General features: G+C 38.6%; 1 protein-coding gene across 2 annotated transcripts in view; it reads left to right on the top strand.

The window, feature by feature from the left end:
- The window catches only part of DENND1B (DENN domain containing 1B), a 1,047,500-nt gene that overhangs the window by 491,392 nt on the left and 538,731 nt on the right, over positions 1 to 17,377 (top strand). For both annotated transcript variants that reach the window (XM_069232125.1, XM_069232124.1), the window contains exon 6: positions 6,292 to 6,361. In XM_069232125.1, the coding sequence (XP_069088226.1) occupies positions 6,292 to 6,361 (70 nt within the window). The remainder of the gene's footprint in view (positions 1 to 6,291; positions 6,362 to 17,377) is intronic.

Below are 17,377 nucleotides of genomic sequence, written 5' to 3' on the forward strand. Positions count from 1 at the left end.
CGGCGTATACAATAGTACACATCTCTTGGTGGGAACATTATTATAATACTTAATACTGAAGCCAAAAACTATTATTCCTGTGAGGGGCAAGTCTCCAAGTAAATGATTAGATTTTTTCACTATTGAAGGACTCTGATTTTGATATACTCAGTGACTTGATAGTTGAGGAGAGATCACACCATTAACGCACTTTACTGGAGAATCTACCACACACCATATTCATTCACATTGAAAAACCAACTGTGTCCCACAGCTACCTTAGGAATAGGTTTGGTAGCTTGCTTGAGCTTAATGTTTAAATCCTTCACTAAAGCGTGAGTGATCAAGACTCATCATAACTCAATTCAAACTAGACAAAGAGTTTAATTTGAGGAAAGGACGTTCTGAAATTAAGAATGTATTTCAGTTCAATATTTAGAGAAAAATAATGCAAATATGCCCTAAGCAGTATCAAGTGTTTACCGGAAGCCACCTTGAATCCAGAGTGAGGATGTTTTAATTATTTGTAATATAAGTGGTACTTCAAAGTCAAAGTTTGGTAGTAAATTGTCTGGGATATTTCTAAGTATATTTATGAACTGTTGGTTTAGAGCATGTAGGAACCTCAAAGACAAGTTGTGTTATTTCATTATTAGCCTGATTTGTCTATGAATTAGCCCAAAGTGTTTCAAGACAAGACAACTGTTATTTTTGACTCCTTTTTATCAAATGTAGATTTGCTCTGGTCCCATCTTCACACATTACAGATTAGTAATTTGGTTGTCATAAGGAGAAAATTTCTTATCTGTTTTGCTCTAATTTGTCCTGTTAATTATTTTGATTCAGTGCAGGCTCCTCCATGTACATTGCCATTGTTAAAATGTGGCCTACAGTGTTTGCTATCATCCACTGTGGGTGAAGGTTATATCAGATCGATGGCCTGAGTGCTCTGTGAAATGTCTCACTTCATTGATAGAAAGCTTTCCGCTTCAAACATTCAGTACCGTAGCCTTGTCAAGCCTGAAAAGCCACATGTGCCTCTCTAAACTGAATCTCGTATTGTTAATAATTTCTTGTACTTTTCACGAGGATGTGTGCTATGAAGCATACACAATCTGCACCGGCATCAGTCTCCTAGTGGCTGTTTCTTTGTTACTCCAGTGGGATGCTCAGCACAGAGAACTTCAGTAGTTCAAGGTTGGACTCAAATGCAAAGACTGATATTTCTAGTCCTGGAGCATTTAACATCATCCTCAAACATGGATGATTTTGATTTAAGAGGATCCTGCTCGCTACTACAAATGGCTACTAGGATCTTAATGATGGTGTACAATATCCACTGCTACACATATTAATTTGTCAATTTGGAATGAACTGTTCCCTCTTAAACTTCACCTCTTGGCCAAGATAATGGCAGCAGATTGAGATCCAGTCACAAACTTGGCTGCTGTATCTTAATTGACACAAGTCTGTGGCTCTTGCTGGGGAGAATGAAGGACCTGTGGAGTTTTCCTTTGGGGGTCCCACTACTTGTGCATGTCTTCAAAAGTTGTTTCTCATGAAACAACTGTTGACGGTAACACCCATTATTGTAGGTAAGCAATGTACCTGGTTTCTGGATATGCCTCTGATGGCTGTTGTAGTGTATTATGTGGCATGAATTTAAATACAAAATGAATACTATCAATTATAATTCTGTTACTGGTCGTTTTTTCTTTGTCTAAACAGTTTTTTACATTTTTCTATTAAGCACAAAGTCTGTTTTCTTGGAAATGTCTTGTGAACATATGGGTCCACTTTAATTAGTGACAAGAAAGGGTGTATGATGTACAGCCATTAAGCAAAGTTAAAAATAAACTTGTCTACATTGGCATTTTTTAAGCTAAAATATGCCAAAGAAAAGGCTTTGAAATGTTTACAAAGTTGGCAGCACTAACTGCTACTTTTTTGGTTCAAACCTGTATGAAGTGCATCATCTTTCTAAACATAGCCATACGCACGTTATGTGTTCGTATTTCTCAGAAATATTGCATTAGCACTGAATACTAAATAAGGTCTCTTCTCACAGGAAAGGTGGGGACGTTAAACCACAGAATTGTTTCGTCAGTCCTAATGGCTGCACGACTGGAGCTAGAAGATAAAACCGCTCATATCTAGCTGTTCGGTTATTGGCATTTGTGTTGCGCTAACCATCACTTTCATAGCATTCTAGCGCATACTTTAACTAATATTGTTTTGTGAAGATCTGTGAGGGCCATCAATCGGAGGTGAAGGAAAGAGTCGCTTGACGAGGCTGGTGTTTTGTTGGTGTTTGACTGCGCGGCCAGTTGAATGCTAGGCTTCAAAATGTCTGGTCTTAACTAAAGGAGGGTTAATTAGCCATTTTCTGTGCACGGAAAGAGGGAACCACTTTTCCTCTTCTCTGAATGAATACGCTGTTTTAATGTACATCACAGCTCGTGCCTCTTAAGTTGCAATAAACAAATGTCAGAAATAGGAGGCCAGGATCATATCTGTACTGCTGCTAATAAGCGCACAATGTGCAAATTTAAAAAGTTTCGAACCTTTTTTTCTAATTCCTCAGAACTAATTATTGCCACTCTGCCTTTTATTTAAGTGTTCCTTCTCTGTCTCTTTTTAGTCAAGAAATATTTGTTTGTTACAAAAAAAATCAAAATACATTAAATTATTTACTTTTATCCCATTGTCAATAAGCAAACTCAGTAGACTATTCTAAGAGGGTATGATGTTCTAAAAGTGGACGTTTTATTTATGTCACTTTGTAGTGCTATTTTGGGCCCAGAATCCATTTCGCAGGGCTGCCCAGTTTAAGAAATAACCTTGTACTCGCCTTGTGGCGAGTTGAGGCTGTTGAGAGTGTATCCATGTCTGCTAACAGCTAGGCATTATATAGAGATCTGACTACATTAAAAAAAACTTCTGCTCAACATATAAAACCATGCAGACCAGTTACATAATCTGGCTGTGGTGGTGTTCATGGTAAAATAGAGATTGTTAGCCCTGCATGATGTCCCCACATTTATAACACAGCAAATATACTGTCTTAGCCTCGAAATGCTGTGGAAGTATGCCCTCATAAACTTTATTTTCTAGTTATACAGGTTTGTCTGCATGCTGCTTACCCCATAGGCTGTGTGGCCATTTAATGCACATGGGGTATTTTGAGTGTCTGTTTGTGGGATACACAATCATTGCTTATCCACTGCCAGCCTCACACTTACACTACAGTGCTGTCTATTGAACCTGACGTGTGATATAAATGTAAACAATGTATTATTCAGCATGCCCTCATGATGTAAATTGCATCACGGTGAAGGTGGTCTCAAGGTACATTGGCAGCATTGGTGAAGCATATTTAATGCCCTCTCCCTGCCTCCCTAGTTTTGCACGTGCAAAATATGTGGTTATTCCGCCTCCATTTAAGGTACATCAATCCCAGAATGCTCACCATTCCTTTGATACACAAGCATTGTATAAAATCCAAAATTAAATAAAATGCTAATGCAGGGAATGGCTCCTTGATCCATCCACACTCCTCACCCGCCCCAGTACTCCTTAAACCCTCAAGCTCTCAGATATTACTTCAGACTAGAGCGTTGCAAGCACTAATGTGACATTTGACTCTGGGAACGTTTTCACGAAGTCTGTCTTGTCACACTCAGTGTAAATGCCCGGCCTTATTTCCGAGCGCCCACGTTTTTGGTACATAAGAGAAATAAAACGATTTGTCTAGGGTTCCATAGTTATGTGATATTGACTACCCCATGATTATGGCCGGATTCACAGTGGACAACATAATCGCTAGACTGCATCCGTGAGTTACAAGGTAGGCCACGTTTTGCTCACATACCCTTTTAATAAAAAATGTGCAGCCAAGCACTTAAAATGTTTAATTGCTCGTTTTATGACACCTTTCTGAGCTGCTGAATAATTATTTGAAAATGTAAAACGCGAAGGTGGCCTAAAAGTGGAGATTTCTGAGAGGAAATAAAATTGAACTTGAACTGAACCTATTATTTTCAGAGTTAACGTCAAGCACATATACTCAAAGTGAATTTCCTTACCACGTAGATTCTTGCGAAGTAGCCTTCATCAACAATGTTGTTTAATGTATGGAGCTAAATAACGCGGTGGAGACCATCTTCTAAGCACTATTAATTTTGACAGATAAGGAAATTAAGCTACGGTCAGTTAACAGAAATGGAAGGGTGGTACCTAAAATGTTTGATATATGCTTTTAGGACTCGTTACATACACATCCTTTATTTGTGTTTTTAAGTCTCATACTATGGTAGCTATTTAATGTCAGGTGTTACCACGAACCAACACAATTATACTTAATAAGGAACCATGCGAGCATTTTCAGCGTTTTACTCAAAGTACGACATATTATGCTAAAGTGCGCCTAAGCAATTGTTCCATCCTTTTGAAAATATTTAGTGATGTCTCTAAGGCACACCACGAGGCGGCTGCCTTACTTAAACTTTTGAATGGGCCGTCCTGCGATAACTTCACCTGAGAATGAAAACCCGAATCGGATTGTTGTGATTCAAGCTCATAACCAGCTGACTGAGCACAGCTCTTCAAAGAAGGAAGATGGCCCTACTGAGACAGTTAGGTCACTTGTGCCCACTTGTGTAAATAAGAACACTGGTGTTGAACCCATGAACTTTTGACAAGCTCTAAGGCTATATCATGAAGCGCTGACCCAACATAGAGCCACACACTTTTTATTAGGCCTGGACTGAGTGACCAAAAAACTCTGTTGCACTACGCGGAGTTCTGCAAGCGGCGGAGTGTTTTAGAGAGCACCATTTGCACTGATTTTTAACACCCGGTGTTTGTCCCATGCTGAAACATCTATGCAAGCAGCTTCCCGCGCAGCACAAGAGGGCACTGCTTCTTTTCTGCCGCTTGAGCAGATTTTCTACTCGAGCAGCAGCATCCTCAATGTGAACATAAGATTTCTCAGAGTGAGCGGTTGCGACCATCCGCGACTGCCCGCGTTGAGAAATCTCACCAGGAGGTGGTCTGGAGTACGATTTTCCTCACTTGCGTAAAAAACTTTATGCATTTGAGGCATCTAAACCTTTTATATATAACTCATCTAAACGTCACATATAACTCAGAATTTTCATTGAGTAAAATGCATGAACTCTAGACAGAACAAGTAGGAGACAGAGATGCAACACCTGCATGCAGACAGCTTATTATGTATTAATTCAGAATAAATTTGACATGAATGTATTGAATAAAAAATCTCAGATGCAAAAAAAGGTGCTTGACTCTACGCCTGAGCCAAGGCAGCTCTTTCTGACACATACTCCAGACTCACCAAGCCTAAATTAAAATGCTTCCTGATTTGCAGGTAAGAAAGGTAGGGCGAGCACAGATCTGCAAAACTACGTCCCCAGATGGACAGAAGACAAGTTTAATTTGCGACAAGTTTCATTTGCTCGCTGCATGGTCATTTTTTTAATTCAATATATTGAGGGTATGAGCCTGCGATTTTCCAACAAGCTCTGCGGTTTACCCAAATAAAAATAAATGACTGGAAATGGAGGTAGCTAATGAGTGGCGATGCTTTGAAGAAGTAGGTGTGAAAGGTATTCTCAGGGTTAAATAAACCTCTTAGAGACAATAATGCACAGAACTTTAAGATTAAAATGTCGGTAGGACAGGTTAGGGTGCGTGCGGCGTAGATCTACCTATAATCTGCACGTACAAAATTCCAGGTCCAGTACAATAGCACTGCAGGTTTTTACCTTCTCAAGGTCGACACAATGGCTACATTTGGGTGTAATAATAACTGTTGTTTTTCCAATTGAGAGATGGGATTTAAGAACCATTGGAATATTAACCTGCTCAATTTAATAGAAATAGAGAATAAAAATGAACATCCCCCATGACAAAATTAAAAAGGGTTGCTGGTAAATATGTTTGTGTTCTTTCCAACATCTAAGAAAAACAGACAGCACAGAGTTTGTACTTATCACAGTAAAGTTATTTTGACATATTTGTGGACCTCCAGCCAGATGATCGAAAAAAATATGAACGTTTCCCCTCGGGGCAGAAAACAAGATAGCTCTGCTCTGATAAATCCCTTCAGAGTTTTTGGTATTGCAACTTGGTCCTGGAAACTCGCATCTGCCGACAGTGGCAGCAACGCCCCCAGCAGGTGGGGTCCTAGATAGCTGCCTGTGCTGTATAATGTTGAGATTGACTTGAATAAAATACTTTGCTCGTTTTGTAATTTATGTGGATAAATAATGTAGCTTTTTTTTGTTACAGCTACCTGCCGTGGTTTGAAGTTTACTATAAACTCCTCAACACACTGTCTGACTACTTGATTAAAGAACAGGTAATGCACTTAAGTTTTTTGCCTGATCATGTTTACTAAGTATTAACGCCTTAATTTTGGAAGTCAAAGCTAGAATATAACCCGTTACTAGTAATTTCAGTGCCAAAAGAGGAGTATGGTGTTTCTAACAGGTCTCATATACAGTGAAGTGAGAGGACCTAATGTTTTTGAGATGTCACAGCTCACAAGGAAACAAAATACTAGCATCGGAATTGTATCTATGCTTTCCAGACAACATTGTTTTTTATACTTCCTGCACGGAAGCATACCATATTATTCACCTTAATTGCACAGAATCTTTCTAGTGGCAAGATTACACTGTTTTATGACAGGGACAACTGTATACCATCTACCATGATTAAGTATATCAAACACGACCCAGACAAGATGTGAATTGCATATATTCTCCAGAACTGAAATGTTGCATCGAGCAGTACTCAACTTTACATATGTTGTGCATCCGGACTGTCAAACTATTTAAAAAAAATGACCTGCAAATTGGGTGATATATAGTTTCTACAAAAATGTGAATGCTTAATTTCTGCACAAAATAAGACTCCTCAAGATGTCTTCTTCAGTATCAATTCACACCAGGAAATTGGGGAAATCACCACAGCTAGAAGTAAATGCTGAGAGAGATGATGTCACTATTTGTCACTTAAGTGATCCACAATGAGTTTTCCTAGTGTCATAATAGAAGAATCCCCGTTGCTCATTGATTGGCAGAAAATCCTTATTGGAAGGTATAATTAAGATTTAATCTTACATCACAGTCTTGGGACGGATTAATGTAGGTTCACATACCTGTGTTACTGAACCACATCTGTCACAAAACGTGCTTGCTTTTCATCACATCACTGTTTTGTGGTTGCCAAGAAATCAAAGTTGCGATCTAGGTGCATTTTTAGCCACAAATACAGAGAAGATGCAGATTACTTTAGTCATGTTGTCATGTGCGAATGCATTCAATGCTAATCCGCAAGAATGACTGATTTACCTTTTCTGAAAACCAGTCTAGCATTCAAAATTACATTATTTACCACAGCTCTTCTCTTTAAGATGGCATTAAAATATGGCATCATTACTCCTACCTGTAGGGACTTAAACAGCAATAAAACTGAAAAATCCAGGATTTTGTACCTAAAATACTGCAGGCAAAATATTGTATTAGCAGACACTTGAAATCAGCCCACCAATGTGGATTGTTTATTGAGCTTAGAAAACATTTTATCTGGGCATAATAACAAAGGTAGCTTTAGATGTGAAGTTGACACTACTACAGAAGGATAGTACCATTCCAAACTTTGAAATCCTATTAAAGTGCTTAGTGAAGTATGTGTCAGTGTATACAGTTGCCGTGTGTTCCCCCACACAGCTTCAAAAACTTAATTATCTCATTCTAGTTGTTAACTTATCCTCCTTTCTTTTCTTGAAACACCGAAATATCCTTACATCTTTCTGATTTTAACTATCACAATAAACTACCATTTTCGTTTATCAATTTCTTCTTCTCTGACAGTTTTAAAATATTATTATAAATATTTCACAAGAGCATAACATTCATGAGGCACTTAAATAATGTGGTCAGCCTTCTCAGTCTATTAATTTCTATCCCAACTCATTGTCAAAACCTATAACTTTCATTATCAAAGCTATCTATGGTTGTTTTAGGTTTGCCAAGGTATCTCACCTTCCCTTTAAGCATTTCAACATTGCTATCAATCATTCACAAAGTACAAAAATGGTTGGTTGACCAAATTTACCCCCATCTGACCTTGGTATATCTCTGACCTGAAAATTATTCAACATTCTGTGAATGAACGTAATGTCTTTTCTGACCATTTGAATTATACACTTATTGGATTCTAAAGTTATATATTGAAAGACATTGAAATAATATTTTTTTAGTGTCTGTACTTAGATTTAAGATACAGCTTTATAAATCCATTGTTTTGTAGCATATCCAAAACACATATCACTCAACATGTTTTTATTCTGATTAGCATGCATTCCTTACCCGGGCATTGCTCTTATCACCCATCTATTCAACTTTTCAAGATTTCGTATTTTCAAAATTCCCGTCTGACCCTTCCCGTTGATGTTGTTCAATCAAAACACAGGTTGCAATTGGCCATGTCCCCAAAATGTACTATTTTATCTTCTTCCTGTTAAACCACTCAGTATTTACCATTGACGTGCCTGTTTGGATAAATGCAGTCTTCTGGGAATCCATAAGGAACCTTGGATACCATACTGTCCACATATCATATAGCCTTTGTGGTATCAGTCACACCTGGCAGAAAGATGTTTGATCATTAGAATATTAGCTTGTAACAGTTCTCACCCTTTAATGCCCATGATTATTTTAAACAGTGCTTTTGTAGTGTATTACTCAGCCCCTAATTCATCTTTCTGTGGTTGGACTTTTATAACCTTATCTGCATTATAAGTAAAAACTGTACACCATGGAACGGCTAACGTTAATGTGATTTATTGGAAATCACTAAAACTCTCATACTGTAGTGTGTTGAATAGTAATTTCCCAATTACACTTCTACATCCTGCTTTCTGCAAGTTTGTCACATGGGCTTAAAAGACCATATAATGGTGTTCGGTCAAGCATCCCTTATGCTGTGAAAATGGCACTCCTATAGTTTGAGTCCACTTTCTATCAACTATAATAGTCAAGTATTTGATGAGTCTCCCGTTGCATGCCGGTTTTGAGCAAAAGGTGCCCTTCTCTTTGATGTGTAGCTATCTTCACTTAAGTAGCCTTCAGACCACAAGCTGTCTACCTTCAAGGATGTATTAATGCAGATTGGTTAAAAGGGAAATACTGTAGGCTGGCAATTGCCACAGACATAGCAAACTCTTTTGTTATTCTGTGGTGCTGAGGCTGGGCTCGGACTCTAAAACCCACAATGCACCTAAAGGAGTCGGGGAATAGCCCTATAAAGCACACTGGTGTTTGCTGCTGCATGTGATGAGCTTTTAGTTGCTTTCGGTTAGTTGCTTTCAGTTAGAGCTGGGCCAGGACTCCAAGGCCCACAATGCACCTGGAGAAGGTGGTCAGGCATAGTGGTATAAAACTCAAGGCCTAGTGTTTCCTCCAGGACATGCCCAATTGGCAGCAGGTTAAGTCTGGCTCATCTGTACCGTCAGAGCCTTGATTTTCTTGGCTGTGTCACCACTCTTAGTTGCTGCTCCAAAGGCCCCCATTGAATGTGGAGATTACCTTGCAGTAGTTAACAGAAAATCAGCTAAAAACTTGGGTGCTAAAGAGCATACTGCCTCTTTGTCAATTGCCAATTCTTTGACCAATTGCCAATTTTTTGACCAGTGCAATGAGGGTAATTAACAGTGATATTGTGATTGTCAAGAAAGGATTGTGTGCCACATATGCTTCCTTGCTTCCCTGCAGTTACCACCAAAGACTACCCCATTGCACCCAAAGATGTCTCATCTCTACATGTCAAAGAGAGGACTGGTGCCAATTGGAAAACAAGCTGACTTTTTGGATGGCCAGATGTGTGAGTTTTAGCCAGAGTATATGGAAAAACTATCATGTTCAGAAAGGTGATATTTTTGGGCAGTAGGAAGTAGTTCTGTCTTGGAAACTATGTTGCAGCAATTTTTTAGACATGTTTCTGTTGCCAGCAACTTAATGCACAGGTTATATTGTATCACTGTGATTATAGCAAAATCAAGGCACACACCCTGTGCTTTTTTGTAGAGCAGTTGATTGTTCTAGATTCTATTATGTGCCATTTCTCAAATAAAAATTGAAGGAGATTCTCCAGGTGTAGAACACTACCACCCCAAAAAATGTAGGGCTGTCCATTTTAGTCATTGTAATGAGATTTGGGAAAGTCTTTTGGTTTTATTCCGCTTACCATTATTATCAGTTGTTACACATTCAGTTTCATGGATTACTTAACATTCTGGTGATCACTTTTTATAACATGAATGACCACCAGAAAACAGATCTCATCAATGCTCTTGAAAGTTCTTAATTTTATGAGGTGGAGATTTTAATGCCCACCTTGCCACTTATGCTGTAGCAGTGTTTGTGGAGTTCTTAATGCTTGGGGGAGGATCTGTCGTACTTTCATCATGATTGTTATGGTGATGCACTGAATAGGTTTTTGTTTAAATATAATATTGTTTTAGTTCAGGATGTTAACCCCTCCTCTTTGCCTTTGATGCTTACATTTGCAGGATGGGGAGCATCTCGTACTATTGAATTGATCTGATTTTCAGAGGCTCTTTCTCCATTTATGTTTAATTTTTGGTTTCCCCCAAATTGTATAGGTGATCACCATCCAATATCAGCGTGGATACACATGGAACAAAGTGTCAGGATTATTTCTGAGAGGCCATCAGAGGTTGAAGTGGATGTTTAAATGGTCATATGTGAACCCCATACATTTGTTGTTGGACATATTTTCTTCAACGACAAGGGTGCAAAAGCAAACAAAATACTGTGTTCTTTTGATTTGCTGTGCCGATCAGTAAAGTCTTTCTTGACTGCTGCTAGGCGTCTCTCTAGGGCTTCGCGCAAAAGATGGCTTGACTCTTGAGTGTTCTCAAGAACATAGTAAACTCATGTCTGCTTTGAACAAGTAACCCAGATTTCAAGCAGAAGCATGGGCTTGGAGAGTGGTTTATAAAAAGGTACTGGGGGTAGAAAGATGTGTATAAGGCCATTAATGCCATTAATGGCAGCCTGTGCCGTCAACGATAATAGTGCTTTTTGGAAGATCAGTAAGCTTGGCATAGTTTAACAGTGAACTTTATATTTCCCTGGAAACCGTAATACTGTCTTACAAGTGGGTGGATCACTTTTGTAGCGTCTACTCTTATTTTCAGTCCTAATCTTTTTCTACTGATTTTCCTGTTATTGATGTTGAGGCAGTGCCCCAGTGCCCACATGCATTTGCATATCATTTGATATCTCAGAAGCCACTTCAACTATTAACAGAAGTCAAAATGTCTAGGCACCGGGCCTGTATGGAGTCCCAGTGGATGTTTTTAAAAATATTACATTTTTAGCTCCAGTCTTAACTAATGACTTAAAGGTCTCTGTTGGAAGCAGAGTGCTGCAGTCATAGTCTCAGTACATTTGTATTCCGATTTTTAAGAAAGGTGATAGGGACGACCGTACATGTTGTTGCCCCATTTCACTTTTAGATTCTATTGTCACACCGGTGAGTAGAATTGTAATAGCAAGACTGGAAAGCTGGGCTAATGTGAATTCCATTCCATCAGAAGTACAGTATGGCTTTCAACATGGCTTTTAACATGGCCCGGGAACTGTTGAACACTACTTGAAATTGTACTTGCTTGCAAACATGCAGTGGACAAGAGAGGCTGCTTACAGCTTGCATTTATGGACCTGAGTTATGCCTTAGATTGCGTAAGCTCAGCAGTGTCCATGCTTTTACATATTTCTGGACACCTGTGGATTCCTTTTTTTGTTGAGAGCATCAGTGTAGTGTCAGACAGCAGCACTATTAAGGGACTACTGAAGCTGTCTTTAGATTCACATCTAAACTAGGCTTGAAACCTTCTACAGAGACGGCCATAGTCTATAGAAGTAACTGTCTATCTTATGTCTTTGTTGTGGTGCAGGTTTGTGGGGCTATACGGTTGAAAGCAGATTAAAGAAAGCTAAAAGTACAATTTTAAGGAGGTTCTTGGCTCTACTCCACGGCTTCTCTACCTGTATTTGTCATTTGAAACTAGGGTGACCTATTAGGAGGATTTAATTAAAATACGCCTACTCTTGTTATGGCTTTCTATTTAGATGAAGCTGAGAGGCAAACTTCAATAGGATGGTAATTCACAACTGTTTATTTGTTGCTTGGCCATGCATGTCGGATTTCCCGTTTGTGCCAAATTAAAAAGTTTTGCACCCATCTCGGTGTGTGGGAACTCTTCAATAACCCCGATTCCATGAACGCCTCAACTAAAACCATTCTAAAGCCTATTTTATTTCAATTCTGTGAGGATGCAAGGGCACTTAAAGAATCTTGCAAATGCTTTGTTTTTGTGGTAAATATGCAACACAATTTATTTGCCCCGTTTTCTCTTGAACACACTCTAAATGCTTTATTTCATGTTCTTCTGCAGATTTTATATAGTAATAGTACTAAACGTGAGGCCCATTGCATTATAAATTATTATTCTAGTTGTAATTCATTTTGTCCAGAAGGCAATTAGATTAAGGAAGAACCTTTTTTTTTTAGCTCTTTTGTGGGTCAGTGTGACGAGTGGGAACTTTTACATTAGGAATTTGTATTAATTTACTATAACTATAGTAGTGTTCTGTTTTGTTTATCTTTTATGGTTTTAACATGCCAAATAAAGTATTTATTGACTGACTGGCTAGTCTATGTCCACAGGCAAAAAATTCATCTTGTTTCCTAGACACCGGAGATACATTAACCCCTCCTTGAAATTAAACCTCTGCTTTGAATTTGTTAGAGGTCCTGCTTCTGAGATTGACGGTAGTGTGTAATCTAGCAGACAACAAGTTTGCATTGGAGGTAATCAATAGCGAGAAGTTCATTTCAGTGAAAGTTATGCATGTTTACATTGGATCCATAGAGCAGTGTGGATCTAGCAAAGACATTAGTGTAACCCTGGGACAATCTTCCCTTGTTGAGGCCGCAAATCAATTGAACAACTGAATTTTGAGTACCAGCAAAGGTGCAATACGTATTGCATGAAGGCTAGAACAAACAATACTTGATGGTCACTGTTCCCTCTAGAAATTCCAGTTTCTACCTAAATGAGAAGCTGGATGATGCAGTTTTTTCGATAGGTCATGAGTAGGGCTTCAGGAACCTAGTCAGCCTCATGATAATTTGCAATTCACTAATATGTTATCCTCTATGTCAGTTCCACTAAGAGAAGAGGTTTGATCTGAAACGAACAGGATTGCTCTATCATACCAAAACGATTTCAATATTTTTGCAATGTATTGTAAATTCACATGATCATTTACTTCAGATTTTATTTTATTTGAATCCAGTATTTAGCCCCTAACAAGTTACTTTGAATTTAATACATTACTGCCTCCAAATTCCATTTAATTACACACAATAATTTTGAAGTTCTGTGTCCTTATCAGGATTCACTAATAACAAACCAGCAACTTGCCTAATTCAAAAGACGACAAACGCTGGAGGGAAAAGAAAAAGCAATTAAACTGCTGTGTATACCTGTGCCTACACAAGGTGACATCATTTCTGCTTTGTTCTTCACTCAGTCCTACAGCGGTATCCTTTTGGTCTCCTAGGAAGGAGGTATCAGGGCGCAAGTGGGCGTGTTTGTAGGGCGAAAAGTGGCGTACACATGATCGGAATGCTCTTACATTGAATTTCTTGGGTCAGATTCTGACCTGAGTTCACTAGTCCACCACCTCAAAGGGGAAATTCTCAATTGTAGTATAACACTGTATTCTCAAGGCTGTTATGTCTCATGTTAAAGTTGTTCTACATTGCAGATAACTGTCCTCGGAGATTCCGGTTAGATTTAGCCTAAAGAGATCAACATATTAAATGCTGCAAAATAGCAATGCTGCTATGTTGGATGTCTGTGCTGTTTTTTTTAAGTGCAACGTAATAATGGAGGCAGATGCACACCATACCCACCTATTCTGTTTCCTCTCTACCCACCATTTACCACTAGATACATCGCTCCTCAACAAGTATCTCAGGCTTAGAATTCACAACATATTACAATCACTACTGGAACATAGTAGCAGATATATTTGCTTTATCAGAGTTTGCTTCAATAGACTTTGCTCAATACCATATGGACTGTAGCACCACGGAGAGACCATTAATTAATTTGAAAGAACTAATAGAAAACCTGGTGGGAATTTCAGGAAATTGACCAACTCTATTCTTGAGGATTAATGAGTAATTCATTAAAATAAACATATTACTAAGTAATATATATGAAATATATATGTATCTATATTTATTTCATATAGATAGATTCCGTTTGACTGCATATATTTCACAAGTACATGGACAACATTCTACCTTGCTTGTAGTCTACTAGCAATTGGAAAAAAAAACAAGGCTGAATTGCACTGTTGCTTCGGCTCTGTGATGCCGGTGTATTTTACGATCAGGTGTTTTATCAGTCACAGATACAAAAAACTTCTTCCATTGTAGACTGCCCAGGTTCTAGGTGAAAAAAGGACAACATATCATTTTCTATCCGTACTTAGGAATACAATGAGCTTGCTTCCTTAATTAGGATCATTGCTTATTTTATTTACATATTCATGACCAATTATTTAGAAAGCCAGCATGAACATGATATGTAGAAAGGATTTTTGATGAGTATTAGGTGTGTTTTTTCACGTCGAATAAGTGGGGATTGTTCATTAAAGATATTTCTCCATAGAGATTTTAGGCTTACAGGGGGTAGTGATGAGATTTTTATGTTCGGTGTGTAAAGGCTTAATCTGCTTACCTTTTCTAGACAATTATCATGTTGTAAGATAAATATTCCTACCTTGATTAGTTTCACTGCCTTTCTCATACGTTTGTGTTTTTTCACTGCTCCCAGAGCTCATTATTCAAAAAGCTTCATGCTAGTCTGGATTCACAAACAGCTGAAAAACATTTTTTGTTTTTACATTTGCGCTCAGTGGCACAGTCAGCGAGTGTTATATATTTGGCAAAAACAATAGGTTTTACAGGAAGTCCTGAAGGGCTATTCATTAAATATTTAAATATTTTCATCATGTGTTAAACATGGGTGATCCTCCCAAGGAATGTTGGCTGACGGCAGCCAACCGTGGTTGATGGTGAATTTAGAAATTGTGCAAGTTCTCTCCTGAGAAATATTTTTTTTATAGTGTCCAAACCGTCCATTTTACTTAACAATTTTCAAGCCAGAAGTTTTGAAGAGGGATTAAACTCATGAAAAATTCCATTACTTTGATGGTGTGCCATGAAAGTTTTGAATTTATGCAAGCGTGTTTGGTCGGAGGACATGATTAGCCTCCAATGAAACATGGCAAATAGAGAATGTGCATTTTTCAGACCTGTAGTACAAAAACTCTTCTAAAAAGCCATATATTTTAAGGGCAGAGCAGATATAAGGGTGCCTGGTATCAACTTTCATGATGTATTTATAATATTTAGATACTTCTATCTTGCACTTCCTTTTTTCCCCTATCCTTCCCCCATGTCCTATCCAAACAGACTGTCAGTCTTCTATTGTTACTCAGAAAATATGTTGTGGGAAGAGCGTGGGAAAATAACATTTTTAACATATCTCACAATCTCAATGAGTAGAATGCTGGTATGCCTCAGGTAAGACAGACCTCAGTGGCTTGAATACTAGAGCTCAGGTCACGGAGACCTTACATATCCAGACAGCAGACATAAGTAAAGTCATACTAATCTTCCAGGAATTAACTTGACTGCATTTGTGCTTATAATGGCATAAATATCTGCATCAAAAGAAATTATGAATTGACAGAGAAGCAAGAGCCCTCAGGCTCCAAATATACAATATCAGGTGGAAGTGTTGCCTAGCTTCAGTTGTCCTTCAAAATCAATGTTAAATATATTGTTAAAAAGCAGTAATTTTCTCCTCTCAACATTTGACATTTCCTGAAAATACACTTCTTTTGTTCTGAGATACCAGCTTTTCATTTTGGCTACATAGGCTGTATGCACCTAAAAAGCTAGCCACTTTTGGCAATAACATTTTGTTGCTCAAATGCTAAAATTTGATTGATTAAAATCACAAATCACCCTCCGTCCTCCTAAGTACCAACTTATTTCCAGCAGGCACTGACTTGTACTACTGTCCCATATTGAAATAAAATCTGCCTATATTGCCGATTTATCCTTGTTTGGGAGCTTTGCCTGGAATCTCAGGGCAGCTAGGGGCAACTGCATTCAGAGTTTAATAATGAGAGCATTTTTCCTCTTTACTACTGCACTAAAGGACCCAACACTGAGGATCAAAACGACTTCTTTAGCTGATTTTCTGAGTAGTTAAGTTAAGGTTTACATAGGGACGTGCTGTTGGGTAGAAACCAATAAGACATCTCAGACCAATCATTCATTAATTTTCCAGCCATTAGTTTCCCTTAACAAATGTATTTAATTCTGATACACAACTAAATGCTGAACATAAAATGCTGAGGGCTATGGTGGGGGAGCAGTGGCCGTTCTCCTACCCCTTATAGAGATGTCCTGGAATTAGTCAGTGCCTTGAAAGTGTGAAGCAAGAACACTGCTGTAGTTGGCTGTATGTTGGGCCTAAGAAGTAGCTGCATTGACTTGATCCCAATCTTATAGGCTCCTGTTGCAGTTAACACGTATGTGTGGGTCTTCACTGCTGAAGAGGCATGGCTGCATAGGCACAGCTGTACTGAGGGAGCCCTTAGCTGTGCTCATCACAAGGAAGAAAATATACATTGCTAGTTCTTCCTCTGGCTATACCTCACACCTGTTTTTTAAACAAGTAAGTAACCAAGCCCAAGTTGCAGCAGTGATCTTGATGAAGGAAATGTGGTGGACTCTCACTGGTTATATTTGGAGAGTTTATTCTAGCACTAGGATCACAGGGGCACATCTGCTTGTTGGAATGAAAACTTACTGTGAAGGAGTCACAGGCACTAATGCTTCTTTGATTCTTCTCTAGGCTAGAGAAGGGTGATGTTCCCTCATCCTGCCTACCTCCTTGAATCCTATCGCTTCTAGGTATCGGTATTGTATGGGATACCTTGACTTCCACCCTCCAGGAGTCAGTGGACCCCTTCCTTCAAGACTATTGTAAATCAGGTCTTCCTGCCAGGATGCAAAACTTTCTCCACATACCTGTTCCTTAACCTGGCAGGGGAAGGTGGCATTCAGTGACCCTAATCCTGGCACCCCAAGTTATTTCTCATTCTCCACTCACAGATGAGCCCAAGTACTGGTAATTGGGAAATGAGGATTCTCCAATAAACATGTAAATATAATCTTGATTTCA

Source organism: Pleurodeles waltl, chromosome 4_2, assembly GCF_031143425.1.
Source record: "Pleurodeles waltl isolate 20211129_DDA chromosome 4_2, aPleWal1.hap1.20221129, whole genome shotgun sequence".
Taxonomy (NCBI): domain Eukaryota; kingdom Metazoa; phylum Chordata; class Amphibia; order Caudata; family Salamandridae; genus Pleurodeles; species Pleurodeles waltl.